General features: G+C 32.2%; 4 protein-coding genes and 3 pseudogenes across 5 annotated transcripts; 1 reads left to right on the top strand and 6 right to left on the bottom strand.

The window, feature by feature from the left end:
• Positions 1–837: 837 nt before the first annotated feature.
• LOC105765561 (E3 ubiquitin-protein ligase XBAT33) lies at positions 838–4,607 on the top strand. The gene is made up of 10 exons (XM_012584741.2): positions 838–1,251; positions 1,361–1,420; positions 1,776–1,847; positions 1,977–2,158; positions 2,350–2,510; positions 2,599–2,657; positions 2,738–2,784; positions 2,901–3,044; positions 3,483–3,574; positions 3,916–4,607. The coding sequence occupies exons 1-10, from the start codon at positions 1,075–1,077 to the stop codon at positions 4,455–4,457; spliced, it is 1,536 nt and encodes a 511-aa protein (XP_012440195.1). The 5' UTR covers positions 838–1,074; the 3' UTR covers positions 4,458–4,607.
• On the bottom strand, positions 3,814–6,676 carry LOC105765563 (uncharacterized). 2 transcript variants are annotated; one of them, XM_012584742.2, is made up of 2 exons: positions 5,148–6,676; positions 3,814–4,491 (listed from the first exon to the last, which is right to left on the bottom strand). In XM_012584742.2, the coding sequence occupies exons 1-2, from the start codon at positions 6,455–6,457 to the stop codon at positions 4,485–4,487; spliced, it is 1,317 nt and encodes a 438-aa protein (XP_012440196.1). In that variant the 5' UTR covers positions 6,458–6,676; the 3' UTR covers positions 3,814–4,484. The 2 variants fall into 2 exon arrangements, with proteins under 2 accessions (XP_012440196.1, XP_052481071.1); XM_052625111.1 differs by lacking the exon at positions 3,814–4,491 and having other exon boundaries at positions 4,922–6,676.
• A 5,500-nt stretch (positions 6,677–12,176) lies between these two features.
• Positions 12,177–13,715, bottom strand: LOC105765560 (uncharacterized). The gene is made up of 3 exons (XM_012584740.1): positions 13,299–13,715; positions 12,635–12,741; positions 12,177–12,431 (listed from the first exon to the last, which is right to left on the bottom strand). The coding sequence occupies exons 1-3, from the start codon at positions 13,519–13,521 to the stop codon at positions 12,339–12,341; spliced, it is 423 nt and encodes a 140-aa protein (XP_012440194.1). The 5' UTR covers positions 13,522–13,715; the 3' UTR covers positions 12,177–12,338.
• Positions 13,716–15,475: 1,760 nt separating this feature from the next.
• LOC105765559 (berberine bridge enzyme-like 28) lies at positions 15,476–17,185 on the bottom strand (annotated as a pseudogene).
• Positions 17,186–21,034: 3,849 nt separating this feature from the next.
• On the bottom strand, positions 21,035–22,855 carry LOC128035389 (berberine bridge enzyme-like 28). The gene has a single exon (XM_052624964.1). It carries the CDS (start codon positions 22,850–22,852, stop codon positions 21,155–21,157), a length of 1,698 nt encoding a protein of 565 aa, XP_052480924.1. The 5' UTR covers positions 22,853–22,855; the 3' UTR covers positions 21,035–21,154.
• Positions 22,856–24,464: 1,609 nt separating this feature from the next.
• On the bottom strand, positions 24,465–25,148 carry LOC128035535 (berberine bridge enzyme-like 27; annotated as a pseudogene).
• Positions 25,149–26,489: 1,341 nt separating this feature from the next.
• On the bottom strand, positions 26,490–27,118 carry LOC128035534 (berberine bridge enzyme-like 8; annotated as a pseudogene).
• Between the last annotated feature and the right edge of the window lie 122 nt (positions 27,119–27,240).

Below are 27,240 nucleotides of genomic sequence, written 5' to 3'. Positions count from 1 at the left end.
ACAATTCTGGAGTGAAGTGTGAAACTGCCATCTGTCATCCAATTATTGTTAAAAGAAAAAAACAAAACAAACCAAACCAAAACAAACCGTTGGTTAGACCGAACTAGAAAGAGAATTCGGGGATTAATTTCACTTCATATCCATGAACTATAACCTATATCTTAAATTGCTTTTGAACTTTAAAATTTTCTAATTAAATCCTCAAATTAATAGTCTTATATCAATCAACACTTTCTACAGCCTAACCATTAACTTCGGCGTAAATTACCAACTCAAATATATTTAAAATAATTACAAATATGTATGTACATATTACATGGACACTTTGATATGACAGATTAAAAGAGAGAAAACAATGCTCTTAAAATTTTATTAATACCATTTGGATTTTTTTGAACAGTTTCATTCTAGTTGTTCATATAATAGATACATTCCTGTTCTAAATACTCCTCAAGTCAGATCCAAGCTAAAATTTAATATCTAAATTCACGATTAAGATGATAAAAGAAACTGACCAATATGCTTAGTTTTAAACCACAATGAGTAGCGTGGTGGTAGCTCACCTCGTTACTTAACTATATGGTCAAGGTTCAATCGTCGTTTACGAGAATGAAACACATTTCATGGTAGAGCTCCTATAACGAGGGGAGTCACTATTGCCAGTGTTGTTGGATGCCCTGGTTTCAACCAAAAAAAAGTTACACATGTTTTAAAGTGTAAGGATCAATTTAAAATATAAACAATAGTTGTAGAGGTTTGGTGCAATCAACCCAATAAATAAAAGAAAGGTTAAAAAAAAGTTAGACCGTAGGTTGCAAACAACAAGAAATAAACAAACAAAAAGAAAAGAAAATAAACAAACAAACAAATAGAAAAGAAAATCCCTCTGCAACCATTTTTATTTACATTTTTAATTTTTTTTATTTGAATTATGTTCTACGACAGTTGACCTAATTTGAATCCCCATACTGAAGAAGAAGAAGAAGAAGAAGAAAGAACACCAAAAAAAAAACTTCAGTAAATCGTAAAAACAGATACTTTAGTGAAGAGGGAGAGGCAAAGAGGTGAATCAAAATGGGGAATTCATTTGGGTGCTCAGCTTCAGGGGAGAGATTAGTGTCGGCGGCGAGAGATGGGGATTTAGAAGAAGCTAAGATGCTTTTGAATTGCAATCCATGTCTCGCTAAATATTCCACTTTCGGTGGCCTTAATTCTCCTCTTCATTTCGCTGCTGCTAAAGGCCACAATGAGGTTTCTTTGTTTTTCCCCTTTGGATCATACAATGTTCAGTCAGTGTTTGCTTTTTTAATAATATTTTGATTTCCTGTTCTATTTATTTTCTGGGTTTCTTTTTTCTTAGATTGTTGCTTTATTGCTCGAGAATGGAGCTGATGTTAACTCCAGGAATTACTGTGGACAGGTAACTGATATTACATTTTTCTTATCTGGGTTTCTTATTTTATTCTTAAATTTCACGTTGTGTTGGGAAAATTTTGGTATTTGATTACATGGATTTGGGATTTTGGAGTTATTTGATGACATATTTTGAAAGAAAATCCCTCTGGTCGGCTAATATTTCTAAAAGAATAGACTATTTTGGGTTTTTGAGAGTTCATTGAAACATGATTTTAGATTCCAAATCTGATTCTGTAGAAACCCAAAGCTGGCTTCAAAGTATCTATTACTTGAAATTCTACTCCTTGTTAAACAACAAATGGACCCTATATCTGCCTTATAACTAACTTTTATGTCTTTCTTTATGTTTGAATCAAAAGACGGCATTGATGCAAGCATGTAGATATGGGCGCTGGGAAGTTGTACAAACCCTTCTGCTTTTCAGATGCAATGTGAGAGCATCATCTGGTTTTTAATGAAATTTCCTTTTCCTAATTTTGTTAAAGACTTAAAAAGGAAACTTTTTCAAATGTTTGTTAATTTAGTTAATGGCAATTGTTATATTATTACTTCTGTTTTAGGTTACGAGAGCAGATTATCTAAGTGGGAGAACGGCTCTACATTTTGCTGCTGTAAATGGACATGTAAGATGCATAAGACTAGTTGTTGCTGATTTTGTTCCTAGTGCTTCTTTTGAAGCTATAAACACCCAAATAGAATGTGAAAGAGGGGATTCTGGTGTGAAGAACAAAAATGATCAGAGGTGTGTGTTCCGTTACTTCACTTAATCGGCATGTGCATCTTCGATTTAAATGAGAATTTGGTCCTGGTTTCATTGCATGTTGTATTTTGAAAAAGGTTAATCAAAAAGGATATTTTCATTCTCATCATTTAAAGCCAAAAGTGATGGATGTTGTTGCTTTTGTGCTAATCATGTTACTTTTCACGATGCAGTGCATTGTCAAGGTTTGTGGATAAGGCAGCCGATGGTGGGATTACTGCTCTTCATATGGCTGCATTAAATGGGTATTTTGATTGTGTACAACTTTTATTAGACCTTCAAGCCAATGTCTCTGCGGTCACATTTCATTTTGGAACATCAGTGGATTTGATAGGTATCATTTTCGTTTTCTTATTATCTTCGTGGATGATTGCCTTTTGATTTGATCTTCCGGGTGATATGGTTTTTGTTTTTATGCACAGGGGCTGGAAGCACTCCTTTGCATTATGCTGCTTGTGGGGGAAACTTGAAATGCTGCCAGGCAAGGCTTATAAACAACACTTTTGGATCCATACGGAATATATCTTGAATAGTGTAATAACGTTCTTCTTTTGTCTGCAGATCCTTCTAGCAAGAGGAGCCAGTAGAATGACTTTGAATTGCAACGGGTAAACTGCCCTACTGATCTTGTTTTTTGCTCTTGTTTGTTTTGGTCTTCTAGTATGGTTTTGATTTCGGTTCTGAACATATCATGGCTAACAGAGAGTTATCTGTATTTTCTCAGGTGGCTGCCGCTTGATGTTGCCAGGATGTGGGGTCGTCATTGGCTTGAGCCCTTGTTGGCACCTAATTCCGACTCAACTATACCAAGATTTCCTTTATCCAACTACTTGTCCTTGCCTCTTTTGAGTGTACTCAACATAGCAAGGTAATAATATAACTACCACGGTCACAATTGACACGGCCTAATTTACATTAAACTACTATCGGTGTGCTTGAAGTTTCGCAAGTTTTTGCTATCATTCCTTCTTTTACCATTTTTCCCATGATGCATTGTTGGCGTTAATGACTTACCTACGGATGATGGACCATGGAAAAGTTTAGAAAATAAGACTTGAAATTTGTTTGCAGTTTTCTAAATTTAAAATGGTTCGAGTACTTACTAGCTAGAGCTATAGTATTTCATGTCTTATTTGCCATAATATTGCAGGCAATTATGTTCAAAGGCAATACGAGTCTTAATCCAGCAAATCCATAACCTTAGTGCTAAAAATCTTAGTTGACTTTCAGTTTAGTACGTAAATAGTTGGATGCTTATGGTTTATCAATTGGTGTGCATAGCGTTCATTTTGACTATTGTTTGCAGAGAATGTGGGTTGCAGTCCTCAACAACCTCCTCGGATGATGTCGATACTTGTGCCGTCTGCCTTGAGAGAGCATGTAGTGTTGCTGCTGAAGGTATGTCTTCAACTTACTGTTTTCGTGATTTGGGTTTTCTATTCCAGTTAGCAACTGTAAGGTTTTGCCCTTCGAGTCATGGAAAAAGCCTCTTTTGAAAAGGCAAGGGCAGGGCTGCATACTATAAACGACCCTCACTCAACCCTTGCAGATCTGGGAGCCTTGTGCACCAGGGAATACCCCTTTTATTTGTTGCGTTTCTGTTCTAGTGGGAAAATGCAAGTAGCAAAGATAGCATCTAAAAGTAGCCGGGAATTCTTTTCGTTATTAACATCACTAATACATTTTCTATCATACGACTAAACTGCTGTACTTATTTGTTTTTTACTCATCGAATTCAGGGTGCGGGCATGAGTTATGCGTAAGGTGTGCACTCTATCTATGCTCAACAAGCCACATTCCGTCCAACATGGTTGCCCCAACAGGTTCTATTCCATGCCCTCTCTGTAGACACGGCATCCTCTCATTTGTCAAGTTGCCGAGTTCGCCAATAAAAGAAATCAAGCTACAGCTTTCCTTCGGCCTATGTACACCATGCATGCTTCATCCCCGTGATGCAGATTGCCCATCACCAACTTCAGAGATCAGAAAGAATCGTGTTTCATCGGTCTCTTCAGACATTTTCTGTCCAGTTACCTGTAGCCCATTTCCTTCTGTCGCCATCCCTTTATGCACCTGCAACGACAGTCCTTGCCCCTCTTTCGAACATCGAGAGACAACAGCAGAAACACAAGAAGAATCCCCCAGACGTTCACAAGCAACATCTATAGAACAGGATAAACTTGAAGGACCGAGACTAGAGAGAACAACCTGTTCAAGCATGTTTTGGGGCAGAAGGAGCTGTAGTAGAGAGCATCAATGCAATTCAGAAATAAATGCTTGATTTGGTTTTTCTTCCATTGTTTGATCTTTATGTTCTACAAAAAAAAAAAAAAAAAGGTCTTGGGTTCCATTTATATCACAATGGGGTTTTTGGGTTGTATTATGTAATTATTACGAGTTGAAATTTATTTAGTGTTAAATCTTATAAAAAGTAGTATTACGGAATCATATATAAACCCATTAAAGTTCTTAAGACATCATGATTAAACATGTTCAAAAATCTTAAATGTAAAGCAACATTTCATTGTGTGCAAGCAACATAACATAGTTATAGTTTCTTCCTTACAAGACAAGCTACCATGAGATGTGAAAGGATTATATTACCTCATATGATAGAAAAAATGCAGGTCGATATATCATGAACCGATGAGAGATCCTTTAAACTAAAATGGTTTACACGGAGCAATGCTAGCAAACCATTTGTTCGGAAAATAGCAGTTTATGGCTCTCCAAACAGTAAACAGATAAGAAACCGAAAATGTTCAGCCATTCTCCAATCATGCTACGATGGCATACATCTGAAAATCTCTTAACTACATCTATAAATGAAATAACATTCTCAAAGAGTTTTCTTGCAGCATGTATTCAATCACGACGTATACAAAAAAAACGTATGTAATCATCTGTTACAAGCAAAAAATCTAAGCCAAAGGCCAACAACTACAGAAAACCGAGTTATCAGAAAACATACAGAATACCGCGTCGGTAAAACACCAGACTTGCCGAAGTAATAACCGCCCAGATGAAGACGATCCACCAAGCCATAAACACAGCAACTTCTTTAACCAGGTTGTACTTATCAAACGAATTAGTATCAATCTGAGATAAGCCGAGAAAGAGAAGAAGCGATACCGATGGAGCAAAGAATTGCACAACTGCAAGGCATAAGTAGTGATTATGCAGGAAAACCTTAGCACGGCTAAAATCCAAATCTGGGACCTTACTGGCATGCAATCTTTGATACCAAGACAAAACTGCTTCATTCAAAAACATCTGCAGGTTCGAACGTAAGGAGACGATTTGTAAAACTCCGGAAAGCAATAAGCAGAGAAGCCTAAATCTGGTAAATTCGGATTTCGAAAAACTCACAAAACTAAGGATTTCAACAAATGGATTGATCCAAAGTAAAGCAGTAAACACAGTCAATATATAATTGGCATATAGAATCAATCTAGAGAACCATCCACAAGAAATTATGGATAAATTACATCTAAGTTGATCAGTACCGAGCCAAAAGGATCTTGCATTTTTCCCAGCAGGCATATATAAAGAACCAGCAATGAATCCCATCAATATAGAAACAAAAATCCTCCAAGACCCTTCAATTGAATCGAAATGGAAATCAAAAACCAATGGTCCAATCCCAGAACAAATTATAATCCCTAAAATAAACCCTAAAACACCAAAAATTGCACTGAATTGCTTTTCAGATCTCTTGGAACCAGATTTCTCAAACGATATCTTTGCAAGTGATGAAAAAGCTTTGATTAAACCAATAAACCCAAAGATAATTGGTATCAAATCACCATTTGCTAAAACCCCAGAATCTTGTTTGTAACCTAAATACTTGTAAAGCAACAAACAAGAAATACCCACAAAGGAAAAAACGAAAGAATTGTGATAATCATTGTAAAAAAGCCTTGTTTGAAGATGACCCTCATCGAGTTTTAGCCTAAAGATCTGTGCATTGTTTTCATCGAATTCGAATTTGTCTTTAGATTTGTTCTTCTTTTTGAGCTCAGTATTGGTTCTTGAAGATAAAGATTGGTAACCATCAAGTCCAGAACCTGAATCTGAAGGTCTACGGATGGCGGCTCTAACACCGGAAGAAGAAGAAGCAGGGCCGCCGTGGTGGCCGGCAACGTTATCAGGGTGGATGTAAGTGTGGAGACCTTGAAGAAAGAAAACAGGGATTTTGAGGAAAGTGAGGACTAAAGTGAGGGATAAAGAGAATAAGGTTTGGAGTATGAGATTGGAGTAAAGTTGAAAGAAGGGTAACATTGTTGGTTTTGCTCCAAAGGATTTTGGGGTGTGTTGTTAAGTTGAGATCAGAGAACAGAGATCGATGTTTGTGTTAAGGGAAAGTGAAGTCTGTGACTTTGGGTCGTCCTGTTTCTTTGTGTGTTGTCGGACTTGAACTTTCAATGGAGGGCTTAAAGAAGTCTGAAGTTCCAACCATCAAAAATCTGTGTCTTTCGCTCTTCGCTCATAAATGTTTAAATGTACAAAACCTTCTCTTCGATTTAAAAAAAAAATTAGTACATATATATTATATTAAAAAAGATTAATCTTTTTCATTAAAAAATTTATCTATTTTTATGGTTAAGTATAAGTTTATCAAGATCTTTTAAGGGATAAATCTCGAAATTGAGATAATATGCAATTGTATATATGATTTTTAATTTGGAGTAATTAAACACGTAAAACTCTAATTGTGGTTCAAATATATACTTAAAACTTTAATTTTGATTTAATCATACATATTTAAAGAAATAAATACATCATTTTATTTTTATATTGGATAAATATAATTATTTATGTATGAATATATAAATATAAAATATTGTTATATCAATAATTGTGTTAATAATTTACACTAAATGGATCAAATCAATTTTTCATGTATAAAATTGCATAAAATCAAAGTTCATGTATACAATTGCATATTAAACCATAGTTCATGTATAATTTTGGGATTTATCATAAGAAGATAAATGCATTTTAGTGCGCTCGAACCCACGAGCTCCTACATTAACAATAATGCTAATGCTAACTGAATTAAAATTCAATCGGCAAGTTTGTTAAGATTTAATTATATGTGTTTAAATATAATTATAATTATATTTAATTATATGTGTTTAAGGATCAAATTGATAGAATTTGTAGATGTGAAGGGTTAAATTTATTGAGTTATTAGAATTGAGATCAAGTTGATAGAATGTGTAAGTATTGAGGATTAAAATGTGTTATATACCAGTTAGAAAAAGGTCACATTAACTATTTAATAGAGAGTGATCAAAAATAAAAATAATCTAAAATATGAGTGACTAAAATAGAAATTACCTAAAACGTTATAACTAAATTAAAAATTTTCATAATTAGGTGACTAAACTAGAAACATGTTAATAGTTGAGTGACTAATTCTGCAGTTTACCCGAATAATCTAGTTTCTCATTAATATTGCCCAAATGCCCATTAAAGACCCAATAGGAATTCCAAATTTCCAAACAATTTGGGTTTTGGGTTCTACGGTTGATCCAAAGGAAAATAAAAACAGAAAAATAAATAAATAAATAAATAAATAAATGTTTGTTATGCTTAAATCTGCTCATGGACTGGACCACCTATCCAGGTTCGAAGATCCGTCTATAAAAAATGAGAGGGTTTGGACAAAATGCGAAACTCGAAAAATAAGCTTAGGTAAAATTTAAGGCCTGTTTTATATATGGGTCGAGTTATGGGTAAGTATTTTTTACCTGAGCCAGCCCAACCCGAATACTATATTATAAAATAATATTATATTAATTATATATATTTATATTAAATCACTAAATCAATAACAATTAAACTCATTGCTCAAGAGTCAAGACCTAAAAAAATTTACCCAAACCCAACCCAACCCAACTCAAAATATAAAATATAAAATTTATATTTAATACAATAAAATATTTATTATATTTATTTGTGTTTTTTAATATAATAAAATATTTATTATATTTACGGTAATATTTTTAATATAAATACTTTTTAATGTATTTTTATGTGTTAGAAAACTTTTATTTTAACCTTTTTTAGTACATTAAATCTATTATATTTTTAAAAGATTTAATTTTAAATAAAAATTAATCTAAAAAAATTAAATATGGCTGGCTTGGGTCGAGCTCGAGCTGATTTAAGAAAAGTAAACCTCAACCCGAGCTTGAAAAGGTGGTCTAAATACTTTACATAAGCTTGGTCTGGGCATGAGCATCACTAATTTTACTATTTCAATTTAGTTATTACAAACTTATTTTTTTAATTTTTAATATGTTTAAGGATTTTTAAATTGCTATTTGTTTGATTAATGGTGATTCAATTAACATCTCTTGAACACCTTACATTAAAATGAAAATCTGATTGACATAAAATTATGGGTTGGATTACTAAACACCCCATAATTTCTTCCCTGTAAAAATTATAATTCTTATAAATTAATAAAATATCAATATATATATATCGTGTTAATGAATTTATATTAAAAATCTTGTAAAAATTTAAAGATATTTATATTAAAAAGTTGAAATCTTACTTATTATGATAATATCACCCTTGGTTAAGATATACAATGTTATTGAAAAAAAATTTGTCCCGTTGAAACAATGATTGAGGCTCTTCTCTTAACACCCTAACGTAGAGGCAGAGTGAGGAGGCTGGCAAGGGTCTCGGTTCTCCTTAAAATAGAAAATTTTTTATTTAAATATTTTTATAATTTATAAAATTCTAAATTAGTAATGATAAAATTATATTTTGGCCCTCCAAAATGATTAAAAAAAATTTGATTTAATCATTTAAAAATTATAAAAATATATAGTATTAAAATAATAAAATTATATTTTTATTATCGTGAAAATATATAATTTAATTTCTAACCCTAGCAATTAAAATTCAAATCTTGATACTATCATTTTCCCGATAAATTGTATTTAGAAAAATAAAAATTTGTATAGTTTGGAACACTGTGAAAAGGACCATGTCACCCTCTTCCCATGTGCTTTGTTGCGTCTTACATATTAATCACCCCATATGTACTCTCCTCGTTACACGGATCTCTTCGTGGAATGGACAATGACATACTTATAACCTATTGGATTCCCCTTAATTTCTTTTTTTTTTTAAAAATTGATAATTAAAAATTACAAATAACAAAATATAGAAGCACCAGCCAAATTAAATTTTATTTATATATTTTAAACATCAATACTGATTCTGTGCAGTATATACTATGAGTCTGATATATATGGCAAAAGAATCGAGTAAGTGTATTTTATTAATTGAATATTTAAAATGTAATTAATTACATGAGTTTATTATTTGAATATATCATCTCGGCTGCTGGTGGTGAATGGTTTTTATTTTTTTTAATAATCTCATTATAAGTTTTAATTATATTTGTGCTTTTTGATATAATGTTTAGAACTACCCATAGTCCACCTTCAACTCATAAATAAGAGAATAATGTACTCCAACATACTCAAACCCACGTCCTCCTGCATTGACAACGATGCCTATATCAATCGAGCTAAAATTCAATCGGCTATTGATAGATGAATTCTTTGATTGGTGAATTCAACTTTAAATTTTGGGCAGCAAGCATATATGAATTAGGGAGGCTTAGAGTTTTAATTTTGATACGATTTTAAAATATTGTAATTAAGTCCCAACCTAATTACTTAACTAATTTCAATTTAATTAATTAGTCCACATATAATTTTCATAATTAATATTTGAACTTTAATACTCAATATCTCAATCTTGTCAACCTAGTAAAAAATCTCTTGTTTCTCTAGGGTTCAGCAAGAAAAGAAAATAATTAGATTTGAGGTGTTTGAACCGGGTTCTATTTTTATTTAATTTATAATTTTTTAATTTTTATAATATAAAAATAAATGTGTTGTTTTTAAAATAGTGAAAATAGCTTAAAAGTTCTAAATAAGAATACTTTTTTAAATTACATTATAAAAATTATTGATTATTTTTTATTTACTTTAAAAGTTATTATTTTTAAATATTCAAAAAATTATAAAACAAAACTGATTTTTATTAAAATATAAGTCTAAAATTTCAAAAAATAAAAATTAATATGAAAGAAAAATCGAGAATCAAAAAATAAATATAATAAATGATTCTAAAAAACTCGACTCAACTAAATCATATCATAAAATTGAAATATAGATTGCACCCAACACATACATCAAAAGTAAAATATCTTACCTGACTTTATTCTTAAGAAAATAATAAATTATGGTTAGAAATAAAGTGACCAGCAATTAAGTAATAGAAAATACTAAACCAACCAAACACATTAAAAACAATAGCAAATTAATAAGGGTAAATTGTAGTTTAACCTCTTAAAATGATAAAAATTCGATTTAATTTTTAAAATTATAAAGATATAGACTATTAAAATGATAAAATTATAATTTTTTTTTTGCCCCTAACTAAATTCAAAAACATCAGATTTGGTAACATGTCAAAACATGTAATTGCTATTTTGTAGCTCCAAATGACATGTTTTAAAGTTTCCTCTGTGTCTAGTATTGCTTAGGTGTTATGTATGGTGAAAATGATTAAGCAACCAACACTATGAGGATAAGGCCAGCGTGGCCAACATTCAAAATCTCTCTCTTTTTCTTCTATGTCCCTGTCGACATCTCCTTTATTCATATCCTGTCACCTTTAACTATATTATTCTTATATATATATTGTAAGAATATTTATCAAAGTGAGTACTACGTTTTCCAGATCCAAAATATCTTAGATGAAGATATCCGAAAAATATCTTACATCAATTACCTACATACATGTATAGCCGAAATGCATGATCAATTATTAATTTTTTAATAAAATATGTATACTTATGAAGGAGGAGACGATAGTTCACATGGTGGAAGAAATCCGTCTTTATGGACTGGGCTGAGTTTGAGCTGAGTCTAAACACGATATTATGATATTTTATGTTTGTCTAACCCAACCCCACTTGGATTGAGGGTTTATAGTCATCTTAATATTTAATATATTAATATATTTTTATTTATTAAATTTTTTATATAGTCATCTTAATATTTTTTAATATTTACATTATAATAGTATTATATATTACTATAGGTTTAATTTTCATGTTATATAAATTATATAATATAAAACATTACAAACTTAAAATGGGTTGATCAAGCTTTGAATGTTCAAGCCCAAACTTAACCTATATTTTAAATGTGCATAATTTTTTTTTTTGTCTAAGACCAATTTTCTTGCTTAATATTTTTACCTAACCCCTCCTAAATTTTGGATAGACTTTCTAGTTTGAGTGAGTAGTCCAACCCATGAATAGATCTAAATAAGCCAAACTAAGACAGATTTTGGGTAGACAACTGAAGGAGTAGAGTAGTGTTTTAGGTAGATGGCGATTAAATTTGATAAGTTTACCAACTAAGTATTTGTTGAGCCTGAATAGATTTGACGTTTCACGTATCACTCATACAAGAGGAGACATGACCATTTGACTCGACAAAGTCAAAGAAACGAGGATCCATGTATAGAGTGTGCTGAAAACCAATAGGGGCTATCTTAATTGAGGTCTCTTAATTTGATGAGGCATGAGTATTCAGTTAATCTTAAATAAGGTGAGATTTCTCTAAATTATGTGAAGAAATATACAAATAACACTTTTAAATATAACTCAATTACTAAATTTATACACAAATATAAATTATAAAATTATAAAGTAAGTTTAGTAGTTTTATTTTATTTTTATTGCAATAATTAAAAACTAAAAGAGTTAAAATTGACAACACTAATCATAAGTCATTAGGAATTTATTTATTTTGGTGAAAATTAGGAATTTATTTTGATAAAAATTAGAAATTTCCATTTTATGGTTCATAGTTAATTTCTTGACGATATTTAATTATTATGTTATCTCTAACATAATGTTATATTTGATGATTAATTATCTAAAAACAACTTACAAAAGAAAATCCAAATATTATTCAAAGAGTGTACATACACACACAAATTAAACTCTCTGCGACTATTCTACTAAAAAAACCCACTACATTGCAACACAACGAAATAAAAAAAGAAATAATTAATTAATAGAAAAAAGGGTCCCAAATCAAAGAAGATTTTATCTTTTTTTTTTTTTTAATATTAGTTTGCTGGGAAAAGATCTTTTCTCACCATCTTCATCATCTGTTCTGTTTATGATCTCCGGGACCACCTGCAAAAAACAGATCAAATTAATGGAGCCCCACACATTATAAGAGAGAGAAGAAACAACAACAACAACAAAAACAGAAGTTTATTTGCTTTGCTAAGACTAAAAAAAATTCATCAATGTCAGAGACTGTTAAGACATTGTGTAGCAAAGATTGGAACTTTGCCAGCTTTCTGGGTCCATACAATTAAGATCAAGTGACCAACCTGATCTTCTGATGAATCATACCGCTGCGGTTGTGATGATGATGATGGTCTCTTTGATCTTTTATCAGTCTTGACTTTCATTTTGCTTCTTGTTGTGATAATGGAATCTATTGTTGAGGATCATAAAAATGGACCAAGACAAAGAATAATTAAAGATGATTAAAAAAGAAGGGTAAAGTGACCCATAGCTATAAATATCTCCAGGCATATTTCACATTTTTATATGTTTTTAAAAAAAAAAACGCATTTTAAATGTTTTTTTCAGAAAAAGAAAATGAATTCACGAGTCAATGTTTCATAGCCTTTTTTACGGCGGACTGAAAAAAATCTTCCAGCTTTTGCTACTTGATAACAAGACAGAGTTTTAATGGCGGTGGGAGGGATATTGTGTTAATGCACCCTTTTGCAACATGGGAACAAAGGGAGCAATTTTCGAAAACTTATACATATTTGATCCAACTCTCAACAATACTACACATTGACACTTATCGCGTCAACCTTGCAGCTGGAGGTCGTATTTTTATCAATCCAAGTGTTCTCCTCCTTGAACAATACCGACCATTATTTGAGTTTCGATCAATTGTCTCGAAAACTTTTTCTCATAGAGTCAGAAGTTGCTTTAAGACGATGAAATATGTAAAGGGTAAACTGATAATAACATTACCTGAAGAAGCATGTTTTCTTCTGGACTGGACATTGTGTCGTTTGCAGTCGAGAGTAGACTCGGAGCTGTCGGGAAGGTGACGGTCGAGACGAAGATGATAAAGATCGTTGTTCTCTAGCATTGTACGGACGAACCATGCTTCCATGGAGTTTAAGAAACGCACATGCTTCTCGTCCGTCCATGACTCGTTCTGGTTGTTGCCGGGCAGCACGTGAGAGTTCATGGCTTCCAAAGCTAAGCCAAATACAAAAAATAAACCCTTTTCTTTTCCCGTTCAGATTCCCGAGAAACAAACAGTTGGGTTGGTTTTTTCTTCTTTTAATTGGTAATCACCTTCTTCATTTTTTTTCCCTTTCGATTGAAGCGATCTTTATGAATGGGTTTCAAGGGTTTTATATGATAGAGTGCAGCCAAAAAGGACTGGGTTATCTTTTTGACAAATTAATAAATAAATAGACCAGAGCTTTGGGGAGAGTACCAAAATTCTATACTCGCTGCACTTAACTGCCATCTGTCTTAACTTATCTAATTATATTTTTTGTATAATTATGCTAAATCTTTTAAATTTTTTAAAATAATATTTATAAACATAATTAATCATCCAAAATATGGGTTTTCTTTAACATTAATTATTAACCCTATGTATGAAAATATGTTTAATTTTTAAAAAAGGGAAAGGAATAGACGAGCGAGTAGAGTAAGGTGAAAATATCTGGAGGACTAAATTAAAAAGAAAAAAAATCTGGATTTAGAAAGGAAGATATTTTGGGGGGGAGGGTTGAACAAAGAATCTGGGGGCGGAGTTTCCATGAGATGCTGACTGACTGTCATCCTTTTCGTGGATTTTGATTTTTGGTTGGAAAAGGGCAGCTAATGTAATTTTGTCAAAATGAAAATTGGTACGTTTCTTGTCGAGTGTGGATGAAGTTGGATTGGATTTATCTTTCATGGGCGTATTTTGAGTGGAACAGTAAAAAGTTAAAAGATTGATTTAATTAATTTATAAATTTATCTTAATGGTTCATTTTATTTATAAATATTTACTACATGTAAATGGGTGAAAAGTAGACAACACTGGTAGAAAAGAAAAGTGATGCTTCCTTAATTGGACCAACACAAAGAAGTGGAGACGTAAGCTAAGCTGTACACTTATGATTATGTGAAAATTTAGTGTTGGATTTTTCATCCTCATATAACAAGCTTTTCAGATTTCATCCTCTTATCGTTAATTTTAATCCCCTCATTTCAACATCAAATCACAAACAAATCTTTAAAAGATATCATCAATGGATTTCAATTAATTTTATTGAGAACAAAAATACAGCATGGCCTTCATATTTTTCAAGAAAATTTTAACCATGGAAAAATATATAAAATTATTAAATATTAAGTTAAAAACAATATTAACGGGTTTAAAATAGGTTGGGTTAGCTAATTATAAATATAAGCGAGTCTCGATAACATTTTAAACCTATATTTTAAGTCAGGTTAAGCTTGAATAAGAATATTAATATTATGCTTAAACTCAACCCGAGCTTTACTTAGTTTGACCTATGAACACCTTTAATCAAAACTTGTCTAGCTTGAACTCAGAATCTATCCACAACATTTAACTATTATTTTAATAGATATAATGTTGTATAATATTTTAATTGTTTTCAAAACCTATCATTTATTACTAAGGTAGTTTAATGAGATGAAGACGGAAGGTGGAGCACCAATCAGGTCACTAGTTTAGTGGTAAGTTTGTGTGTATTTCAAGTTAATTGGTATGATATTAAAATTTTATATTTTTTGACACGTGGATTATTTTTATCATGTCGAGTGACATTATTTATAAAAAATATCTTATTATAGATACTTTTGTCTGTTATTATTGAAATGGGTAATGATATATTTGGTAACTAAACTTTGACAAGTCTTCTAATGTGATACTTTTCGGTGTGGTACCTTCCTCGAATGATGTTAAAATTTGACATGGCTTAACATGTGGACTGATTGGATGCTACTACGTGGCATTATTTTTTAGAAAAAGAATTAAGTAGTCAAGGTCAAGGGACCTAAAAATAATTATACCAAAATTGCGATTTGAGTTCAAATTTTAGTTGTTTTGCAAGTCAATTCTATGGTTGCCGTAGTCTACATCATATGTATAATAGTTTATGAATGACATGTAATTTAGTCTTATGAAAGTATTTTAAAAAGAAATTCTATATGATATATAAAAACATCATACATAAATTTCTTCTAAAAACTCTACACTTCGAAATTAAAAAAGAGGAGGGATGCTTTGTTCATGTTTAAAGAAGTTTTGGGGATCAACCTTTGTCTTTACATACACCAACTTGTCGTAGTTGCTCTTAAAATATTTAAGACCCCAAACCTTAGCTTCTGTATAGCTTCCTTTGTCGTGGTTAAATTTGTTAGTCCCGATGTCAAGATCTCTGTAATTCACATATGCTTCCCGTGGTGATTTTGAAACGTAGGGAGTCATGTAACTGTAAACTCTCCTCATCCAATTCAAGAACTTTTCAGAGTTTTTGTTTTCCTCTTCTTCCCAATTCACCACGTATAAGATGCTATAGAGGTAGCCAGCTCTGTGAGGATATGGATATTCGGTCTCAGGAATCTCATCCATTTTGCCTCCATAAGCCACCAATACCATAACTGCGGATTTTGCTTCATCCTCGTAAAACTTGGGCCATAATCCTTCGAACCCCGATTCAGAAATTGGTTGTTTTACGAAGTCAGATTTTGCTTTGAAGAATGTTTGCGAAAGAGCTGACTTTTGAGTCCTATTAAGTAAAGTTTCCAATGGTAATCCGATTATAGATAGGGCACCGTAGAGAATAGATTCAGCCCAACTCATCTCCAAGCAATCTTCTTTCACTAGTCCAAGTTCAGGGAATTTCTCTTCCATCAATGGAATAAGCTCATCAATGCTTCCAAGAAACACGGAACCGTAACTTGCTTGTATCGTCATCTTCCCATCTTCACTTGAATTCACCCTTGCTATGGCAATACTCGATTGTATTTCTTTGGGAAATTTGCGCGCAATAGACTGCCACTGATGAACAAGTTTGGTTGCATTTTGCTCTAGCGTTTTGCTCACTGTACAAGCAGTAACATTAGCTGGAACTAGAACCAATTTCAATTTCCATGCAAGAACTATACCAAAGCTACCCCCACCACCTCCCCGAATGGCCCAAAACAGATCTTTTCCCATCGATTTTTTATCAAGAATTCTCGCATAAGCATCAATTAAACGAGCGTCGATTACATTATCTGAGGCAAGACCATATTTTCGAAACAATGGGCCCAAGCCACCTCCACTTAATTGTCCACCAATACCCACGGTGTGGCCGATACCAGCCGGAAAGGCAAGAGTTCTAGTTTTCCGAGCAATTTCATAGTATAATTCACCAACAGTTGCACCAGATTCAACCCATGCCGTAGCTTTTTCAACGTTAACCTGAACTGATCGGAGATTCACCAAATCGATGACCACAAACGGAACTTTATAAGCTGTAGTATAAGAAAGACCCTCAAAGTCATGACCCCCACTCCGAGTTCTGACTTGCAGTCCATGTTTTCTACAACAATAAACTGTTGCTTGGATGTGGGATGCGTGGAATGGTGTTACAATGGCCAAAGGTGTAGGCGTAGGTGTTGTGAACCTGAAATTTTGAGCAGATGATTTCAAAACAGAGGAGTAAGAAGAATTATGTTACGTGTAAACGAGCTTTGCAATAGAAGAAGAGTTGTGAAAACGAAGGGAAAGGCAACGAAGAAATTCCTCGGCAGGTTGAGCTGAAGCACTAATTCTCCATGTCAAGGAGAGGAGAATAAGAAGAAGAAAAGGAAACATATTTAATTTAATTTCTGGGTCTATGTTATGTGAGCATTGAAATGTGTTGCAAGCAATCACGTTATTAATAATGCTAAGGTTGGTGGGCAGGGTCATCTGCTAGGGCCATTGTTTCAGCTGCCGTATTTGTCATCATTGCCATTAGCTTTGCTCCAAGAGCCGAATTCAAAAACGAATCTGATCCCACTTGACAATGAAGATTTCTTGGATAGTAGCATCATCTATTTAAGTGGACATCTATCCATTGCTCCACAATTATAATCAATAATAATTTATTCATTTAACAACTATAACACAAAATTTTAATTGCTTCAAATATATAAATGATAAATCTTAAAATTATATATTGATTTAGATTTAGTGTGAAATGTGATAAAGAAATTTTAATTTTATATAATTAATCAGAGAGCACTGACGTGCTAGTAATCAGAGAACACTGACATGCTAATAATCAGAGAGCACGCTAAACTCCCTTAATATCCTAATAGTTCTAATCCTGTCTACTTGGACAAATTATTTCATGCATGCATATCACTTTTACACTTTTCGCACAATACTTTTACATGTTTTACAATTTAATTCTTGTACCAATAATTCGTGCATTTATATCTTCTCTATCTTTAGCACATGTAATATATTTCAAAATTCACTATTCATCCCTAATTCCCTAATAATCCTTATCATATACTTCCTATATTACTTTTGTATATTTTATGATTTAGTTATTAGCACAATAGTTCGTGTAGCACTATAATTTACTTTTAATAGTACATATAACATAATATTCATCATCATGTATTATAAAACATTTATTCATACCTTTATGAGTTCCGATTCATCATAATCAACTTTTTTTTTTATATATACTTGAGCATCGCTTTCAACATTATTGGAATTTAGCTCGGTTTGGAAAGCATTCCTGTCTATGAGTAAAACAAATCTCACCAGAGTCGAGAGATATCACACTATCACAGGTTATATAATGGCATGTATTTCTAAACTTCGCATATGCTATGTTCGGTCCGAGAATCGACTAAACCGTAGCTCTGATACCAATAAATGTAACACCTCTAACCCGTATCCATCGCCAGAATAGGGTTATAGAGCATTATCGGAGTTTACAAATTAATTTACAGACATTTCATTTCATCAAGCATTCATACTTATAACCAATAAAAATCAAAACATTAATGAGCTAACGTTGGCCAATTTAACTTATACATGCCATTATAACCAGAATCAAATCATCCAAAATTACCGATAGAACCAATGGATAGTGTGATATATCTCCGACAAGCTTCCAACCCAATTAAGTTTCTGATAATCATTTCAATGCATCTAATAATTATACATATTACCAATAATAATTCAATTCCAAGAATAAAACACATATTTATATAATATTTATCACCAAATAACATTTACTTTAATTAAAATTATACAGAACATAGTTCATACGAACTTACCAGGCTAAATTGAAGAAATACCAAAATTCACGGACATTTTGGTAATTTTCTATTTTTCTCAATTTCCACCCAATCTTGATCTAAATTAATATTTCATTCAATTTATTAATTTAAATAATAAAACAATTCATTTTACAAATTTACCCTTAAAATTTTACTTTTATTCAATTTAGTCCCTGAACCTAAAACATGCAAATTAGCCATTTTAATGAAAACTCATGCTAGTTGAGTAATCATATATTTTCCTCCTCCTCCTCTCCATTCCACATCCTTAATGTATATAACATGCTTATATGTAACATTATCTATAATTTTACTATTTATTTATATGTTCATTCAAAGCTGTCCACTTGAGGTATAGTCACTAAATTATTTATATCTTGAGCTACGGAACTCCGAATTAAGATATGCTAAATTTCTGTGAAACTAGACTCACATATCTTCTTACCATAAAATTTTCAGAATTTATGGTTTAGCCAATAAGTACATTTTATTCTTTAAAATCATCACTGTTCTGCTGTTTGACAGTTTCAACCCTTCTTCACTAAAAAATAATTATCTCCTCGTACGGGATTCAGATGATGTTATCGTTGGTTTCTATTGAAAATAGACTCATTAAGGATTTAAAAATATAAATATAAGCCCCTAATTATTTTTATCAATTTTTTTATGATTTTCCAAAATCAGAACAGGGGAACCCGAAATCATTCTGACCTTGTCTCACAAAATTTATTATATCTCATGATTTACAACTCTATTGCTTACATAGTTTCTTCTATGAGAAACTAGACTCATTAAGATTTAATTTCATATTTTATTCATATTCTAATTTGATTCCCACAATTTTTGGTGATTTTTCAAAGTTAGACTACTGCTGCTGTCCAAAACTGTTTTAATGCAAGGTGTTGATTACTAAGTTTAAAACTCATTTATTCCTTTTTTCTATAATATTTCCCATCACTTTCTCGTATTTCCTTCACTAATATATCAAGAACATAAGAACTTATTTAAGAAAACTCTACTATAACATCATTTCCATGCTTTTCAATAATATCAAACTTAAAAATATATTGAAATCTTGATGTTCTTACCTTGTCCTATTAGTTTCAAACTTTAACTTGATTTTATCTCTCCTCTAGCTTCTATTTCTTGAATCTAACTTGATATTCTACTCTCATAGTCTCCTTGTTATCTTTCTCTCTTGATGGATATGGAAATTCTTTTGATTTCTAGGTGAAAATAGAAAATTTTTGGTGGAAGGACCAAATTGTAAAGAAAGTAAAACTTTCTTTCTATCTCTCTTCTTCTCACGTTGGTGCATGGAAAAAATGGTGGGATGGTGATTCTTCATCTTCCTTTTCTTATATATATACTAAATAAAATAATAATAAAATAATAAAATTTTATTTAAAAATCAAATTAAAATATTAATAAACTAATATTTATTTATTTAATTAATCTAAAATATCTCCAACATCATCATTGCATTCTAGATTTCTCTCTTCTAATTGATCATTTTGCCCTTCATAATCTTTAAAAATTCCATCCTTGAGTCATCACTTAATTTGGTAAAATTGTGATTTAGTCCCTCAATATTCTTCACCTTTTCAATTTGGTCCTAATTCATCTGTTTTCCTTAGTTTCTGGATTATTCCACCCATAAAATATTTTAACAATTGGTCCTTCAACTTTTTCATATTTACACTTTATCCCCTCAAATTTTGAGTATTTACTCTTCTTTTCTCACTTTTGCGATTTAATCCTTTCTTGAATTAATATATCATAATATACTTGCAAATGTTGCCATAACTAAAAATTTCCTTTTGTCACTTTATTTCCTTATTTTACTATATCAAGGATACTTACTTTCTTCTGTAGTAATTTTTGGGGTATTACAGTAATAATTTTCGAGATATTACATATATTCTTTGACATGTGGATCATTCCTATCACATCGAGTGACATTATTTATATAAAAAAATCTTATTATAGATAATCTTGTCTGTTATTATTGAAATGGGTAATGATATATTTGGTACCTAAACTTTGACAAGTCTTCTAATGTGATACTTAAACTTTTAAAAAATCGATTTTGATACCTTAACTTTAACTACACTTATCAGTGTGGTACCTTCCTTGAATGATGTTAAAATTTGACATGGCTTAACATGTGGACTGATTGGATGCTACTACGTGGCATTATTTTTTAGAAAAAGAATTAAGTAGTCAAGGTCAAGGGACCTAAAAATAATTATACCAAAATTGCGATTTGAGTTCAAATTTTAGTTGTTTTACAAGTCAATTCTATGGTTGCCAATTAGTCAAATAGATGATTAGATAAAAATTGTGATGGAACGATAATAGTTTATTACAAATTTATAATTGACGTAGTCTACATCATATGTATAATAGTTTATGAATGACATGTAATTTAGTCTTATGAAAGTATTTTAAAAAGAAATTCTATATGATATATAAAAACATCATACATAAATTTCTTCTAAAAATTCTACACTTCGAAATTAAAAAAGAGGAGGGATGCTTTGTTCATGTTTAAAGAAGTTTTGGGGATCAACCTTTGTCTTTACATGCACCAACTTGTCGAAGTTGTTCTTAAAATATTTAAGACCCCAAACCTTAGCTTCTGTATAGCTTCCTTTGTCGTGGTTAAATTTGTTAGTCCCGATGTCAAGATCTCTGTAATTCACATATGCTTCCCGTGGTGATTTTGAAACGTAGGGAGTCATGTAACTGTACACTCTCCTCATCCAATTCATGAACTTTTCAGAGTTTTTGTTTTCCTCTTCTTCCCAATTCACCACGTATAAGATGCTATAGAGGTTGCCAGCTCTGTGAGGATATGGATATTCGGTCTCAGGAATCTCATCCATTTTGCCTCCATAAGCCACCAATACCATAACTGCGGATTTTGCTTCATCCTCGTAAAACTTGGGCCATAATCCTTCGAACCCCGATTCAGAAATCGGTTGTTTTACGAAGTCAGATTTTGCTTTGAAGAATGTTTGCGAAAGAGCTGACTTTTGAGTCCTATTAAGTAAAGTTTCCAATGGTAATCCGATTATAGATAGGGCACTGTAGAGAATAGATTCAGCCCAACTCATCTCCAAGCAATCTTCTTTCACTAGTCCAAGTTCAGGGAATTTCTCTTCCATCAATGGAATAAGCTCATCAATGCTTCCAAGAAACACGGAACCGTAACTTGCTTGTATCGTCATCTTCCCATCTTCACTTGAATTCACCCTTGCTATGGCAATACTCGATTGTATTTCTTTGGGAAATTTGCGCGCAATAGACTGCCACTGGTGAACAAGTTTGGTTGCATTTTGCTCTAGCGTTTTGCTCACTGTACAAGCAGTAACATTAGCTGGAACTGGAACCAATTTCACTTTCCATGCAAGAACTATACCAAAGCTACCTCCACCACCTCCCCGAATGGCCCAAAACAGATCTTCTCCCATCGATTTTTTATCAAGAATTCTCCCATAAGCATCAATTAAACGAGCGTCGATTACATTATCTGAGGCAAGACCATATTTTCGAAACAATACGCCATAGCCTCCTCCACTCAATTGTCCACCAATACCCACGGTGTGGCCGATACCAGCCGGAAAGGCAAGAGTTCTAGTTTTCCGAGCAATTTCATAGTATAATTCACCAACAGTTGCACCAGATTCAACCCATGCCGTAGCTTTTTCAACGTTAACCTGAACTGATCGGAGATTCACCAAATCGATGACCACAAACGGAACTTTATAAGCTGTAGTATAAGAAAGACCCTCAAAGTCATGACCCCCACTCCGAGTTCTGACTTGCAGTCCATGTTTTCTACAGCAATAAACTGTTGCTTGGATGTGGGATGCGTGGAATGGTGTTACAATGGCCAAAGGTGTAGGCGTAGAAGGTGTTGTGAACCTGAAATTTTGAGCAGATGATTTCAAAACAGAGGAGTAAGAAGAATTATGGTATGTGTAAACGAGCTTTGCAATAGAAGAAGAGTTGTGAAAACGAAGGGAAAGGCAACGAAGAAATTCTTCGGCAGGTTGAGCTGAAGCACTAATTCTCCATGACAAGGAGAGGAGAATAAGAAGAAGAAAAGGAAACATATTTAATTTAATTTCTGGGTCTATGTTATGTGAGCATTGAAATGTGTTGCAAGCAATCACGTTATTAATAATGCTAAGGTTGGTGGGCAGGGTCATCTGCTAGATATGAAACCAAAATTACGTTGAAGAATCAACAAGAGGCAAGGTCAACGTTATGGCCGCCCATTGTTTCAGCTGTCGTATTTGACATAATTGCCATTAGCTTTGCTCCCAGAGCCGAATAATACGAATCTGATCCCAATTGACAATGAAGATTTCTTGGATAGTAGCATCATCTATTTATGTGAACATCTATCCATTGCTCCACAATTGTAATCAATAATAATTTATTCATTTAACAACATAAATCTTAAAATTATATATTGATTTTGATCTAGTGTGAAATGTGATAAATAAATTTTAATTTATATAAGTAATCTGTTCAAACAAAATGCTGACTTCTACATAGCCTCCTTTACTATTGTTAAAGTCATCAACTCCATTGGTTCGAGGTTGTCAGCTGACCGAAATTTTTAGCCTTCCACTTGCAGCATATACAGAGTATCTTTGACTTTTCTTAGGAAATGCTTGTAATAGATCATGTATGTAAAACCATTTTTTTATTCATTTAACAACATAAATCTTAAAATTATATATTAATTTTGATCTAGTGTGAAATGTGATAAATAAATTTTAATTTATATAAGTAATCTGTTCAAACAAAATGCTGACTTCTACATAGCCTCCTTTACTATTGTTAAAGTCATCAACTCCATTGGTTCGAGGTTGTCAGCTGACCGAAATTTTTAGCCTTCCACTTGCAGCATATACAGAGTATCTTTGACTTTTCTTAGGAAATGCTTGTAATAGATCATGTATGTAAAACCATTTTTGGTCTCCCTAAATTTTCTCCATGCTTAATGTGGTCTTTTGGATTGTTATAGTCTGGAAATTTCTTGCATTAGATTTTTCTCATATAAAATTGTAACAATTCATTTTCTTATTTTTCTTTGTCTCTTTCAAGGTGTGGGGTTTCATATTTGTCATTAGTTTTAGCCTCAAGCGTCAAATTCGAATAATAATATATTCTCTAAAGATATCATTTAATCTATCGCTTGACAAATATAATCAATAATCATTTAATCAATTCACTCAATTAATTCGATTTCAATTAATTTAATTAAATTCCAATTATGATAATTTTGTGTATCTATTAAATTACAGTATAAGAATACTCAGTTAAATCAGCTGAGCTGATCTATTTAATCATTTTCACATCCAACTATCGAGAAGGTGCTTGTATTTAGGAATTAGGGAGTCAAATAGCTTTGTTGATACTCTCACTAAAGATGGTAAAGCAGCTGGACGTTTGGCGTAGCTTCATGGTTTTAGACTTCACTTAAAACATATATCAGTGTTATTAATGCTTCAAATAAAAACTCTATAATAAAGTACACTGTTTTTTATAAGATAATACTACAATTGTTAATTAGTCAAATAGGGATTAGATAAAAACTGAGCTAAAACTATTATAATTTTTATAATTAATCAAATAGGATTTTTATAAATTTGTATATGATGCAGTCATAATTTGTGAATGACTCGTAATTCAGCATTATAATAGCATTTAACAGATAAATTTCATTTAATTTTTGAATAAAAATTTATTTCATCTATAATAACATGAGAAGTATGAATTTGATCTTTAAGGTTGCTCTCGTTTCCACAATTACGAAAGAGGAGGGATACTTTATTCGTGCCTGAAAAAGTTTTGAGAATCAACTTTTGTCTTTATATGCACCAACCTGTCGAAGTTATTCTTAAAATATTTAAGGCCCCAAACCCTGGCTTCTGCATAGCTTTCTTTGTCGTTGTTAATTTTATTAGCCTCGATGTCAAGATCTCTGTAATTGCTATATGCTTCTCTTGGAGATTTTGAAACGTAGGGAGTCATGTAATTGTAAACTCTCCTCATCCAACTCATGAACTTTTTAGAGTTTTATTTTCCTCTTCTTCCCAGTCCACCACGTATAAGATGCTGTAGAGATTGCCAGCACTATGAGGATATGGAGATTCAGTCTCAAAATCTCTTCCATTTTGCGTCCTAAAGCCACAAATACCATACTTGCGAATTTTACTTCGTCCTCATATAACTTGGGCCACAATCCTTGGAATGCTGATTCTGGAATAAGTTGTTTTCGAAAGAACTGACTTTTGACTTCTCTCGAGTAAAGTTTCTAATGATACTCCGATAGGACATTGGGTAGTGTTGGTGTTTACACACAAAATTTGTTAGTAATTTTTCTAAAAAAATATTGAAGAGAGGAGAAGAAAGCTCTAGATTAGAATGAAACTTGAAGACTTGAATACACTTTAATATTGAATACTCCAACACGTATATACTAGTATCCATAACTAAAAATAGAGATTAGATCTAAAAATAAGTCAAGAAATCTGGTAACTATCTCCTAAAACCAAGGTGAATTATTCAAACAAAAACAGAAAAATAGATGAGTGGCAGCAGCTTAAACATGTGGCTTAACACTCCTCCTTGTTTAGATGCTGCAAACTCCAAGTTTCTTCCTGAAGCTTTCAAACTTGCCAAGTGGCAATGGTTTGGTGAGGATATCTGCAACTTGATTTTCAGATTTACAGTAACAAAGAGATACAACACCACTTTTCTGCACTTCTCGTACAAAGAACAGTTTGATGTTAAAGTGCTTAGTCTTGCCATGAAACACTGGATTGTTAGAGATTGCAATAGCAGCTTGGTTATCAACAAAGATCTTTGTGCTTTGCTTCTGCTCTAGATTCAAATTAGAACTCTAATCTTATGTTTTTCGTAGCTTGAAGTATCGAATTCGAATAAGAATATGTACCAATTGACAACAAAAATATATATCAATGTCTTATAATTTTAATTAAAAATCCTATAATATAGTTGATTGAGTCTTAGTTCGATTGGTATGTGTATTATTGTTAATGTAGGAGAACATGGGTTTGAGCGCGCTGAAACGCATTATCTTCCTATTTATGAATTAATGAGGGACTATAGGTAATTATAGGAAAGAAAAAAAAATCTACAATATAGTACACTCTTTTTTCTAAGAGAATACTACAGTTGCCAATTAGTCAAATAAGGGATTAGATAAAAAATTGACCTAAAAATAATTTAGTTTATTATAAAAGCATTTGATGGAGAAATTCTATTGAGTTTTAGTGATTTTTAAGATTGTTCTCCTTTCTACAATTACGAAAGAGGAGATTTGCTTTGTTCGAGCTTGAAGAAGTTTATGAATGATTCAGAATTCAACATTATAAAAGAATTTGATAAAAAAATCCTATATGATTTATAATAACATGAGAAGTTTGATTTTTTTAGAAATTGTACAAGCTTCGATGATTTTAATGTTGCTCTCATGTTTCCTCAATCACGAGAGAGGAGGGATGCAAGTTTTGGGGAGCAACCTTTGTCTTTATATGCATCAATCCATTGAAGTAGTTCTTAAAATATTTAAGACCAGAAATCTTGATTTATGCGTAGTTTACTTTGTCGTTGTTAATTTTATTGGTCCTAATGTCAATTTCTCTGTAATTAATATATGCTTCTTGTGGATATTTTGAAACATAGAGAGTCATGTAATTGTAAATTCATTAACTTTTGAGAGTTTTTTTTTTCTCCTCTTCTTCTCAATTCACTACGTATAAAATGCTGTAAAGGTTATCAGCCCTGTGAGGATATGGATATTCAATCTCAAGAATCTCGTCCATTTTCCCTCCATAAGCCACAAATACCATAACTAGCTTGTATCGTCATCTTCCCTTTCTCTTCACTTGAATTCACCCTTGATATGGCAATGCTCGAGTGTATTTCTTTGGGAAACTTGTGCGCAATAGACTGCCACCGATGAACAAGTTTGGTCGCATTTTGCTCTAACGTTGTGCTCACTGTATAAACAGTAAGTCAGTAAATTAGCTGGGACTGGGACCAATTTCAGTTTCCAGGCAAGGACAATCCCAAAGCTACCCCCACCACCACCTCGAATGGCCCAAAACAAATCTTCTCCCATGGATTTTCTATCAAGAACTCTCCCTTTAACATCAATGAAACGAGCATCGATTACATTATCCGCAGCAAGACCATACTTTCGAAACAATACACCGAAGCCTCCTCCACTCAAATGTCCACCAAGACCTACAGTGTGGCCTTTACCAGCCGGAAAGGCAAGAGTTCCAATAATGAATAGAACTAATTTTACTAAAATTTGAGACAAGAGACAGTTATAGAAAATCAAGTTTATTGATTCTAATAATAATGAAATATTGTTATAAAGGATGATTGTTTATAAAGAGGGTTGAAAATATTTAACCCTCTATTTGCATAATACATCGACATGGCTGCTATCAACGTAGCTCCAAACACCGGATTAAAGAAAAAAACCTAATTCCGGTTGACAATGAAAATTATCATTAAATAAGTTGTACCATATACTTGTATTAACATG

The sequence above is a fragment of the Gossypium raimondii genome, chromosome 12, assembly GCF_025698545.1.
Source record: "Gossypium raimondii isolate GPD5lz chromosome 12, ASM2569854v1, whole genome shotgun sequence".
NCBI lineage: Eukaryota > Viridiplantae > Streptophyta > Magnoliopsida > Malvales > Malvaceae > Gossypium > Gossypium raimondii.
This window is presented reverse-complemented; position numbering and strand designations above follow the sequence as displayed.

What these genes read in the sequence shown, in the direction of transcription:
- LOC105765561 (XM_012584741.2), top strand. Translation starts at nt 1,075, where the DNA reads ATGGGGAATTCATTTGGGTGCTCAGCTTCAGGGGAGAGATTAGTGTCG. An exon ending in TTCTGCTTTTCAGATGCAAT is followed by an intron (nt 1,848 to 1,976) that starts GTGAGAGCATCA and finishes CTTCTGTTTTAG; the next exon opens with GTTACGAGAGCAGATTATCT. An exon ending in ATGTAGTGTTGCTGCTGAAG is followed by an intron (nt 3,575 to 3,915) that starts GTATGTCTTCAA and finishes CATCGAATTCAG; the next exon opens with GGTGCGGGCATGAGTTATGC.
- LOC105765563 (XM_052625111.1), bottom strand. Translation starts at nt 6,457, where the DNA reads ATGTTACCCTTCTTTCAACTTTACTCCAATCTCATACTCCAAACCTTA.
- LOC105765560 (XM_012584740.1), bottom strand. Translation starts at nt 13,521, where the DNA reads ATGAACTCTCACGTGCTGCCCGGCAACAACCAGAACGAGTCATGGACG. An exon ending in AAGAAAACATGCTTCTTCAG is followed by an intron (nt 12,742 to 13,298) that starts GTAATGTTATTA and finishes CCTCAACAATAG; the next exon opens with ATTCCATTATCACAACAAGA. An exon ending in ATGATTCATCAGAAGATCAG is followed by an intron (nt 12,432 to 12,634) that starts GTTGGTCACTTG and finishes TGTTTTTTGCAG; the next exon opens with GTGGTCCCGGAGATCATAAA.
- LOC128035389 (XM_052624964.1), bottom strand. Translation starts at nt 22,852, where the DNA reads ATGACCCTGCCCACCAACCTTAGCATTATTAATAACGTGATTGCTTGC.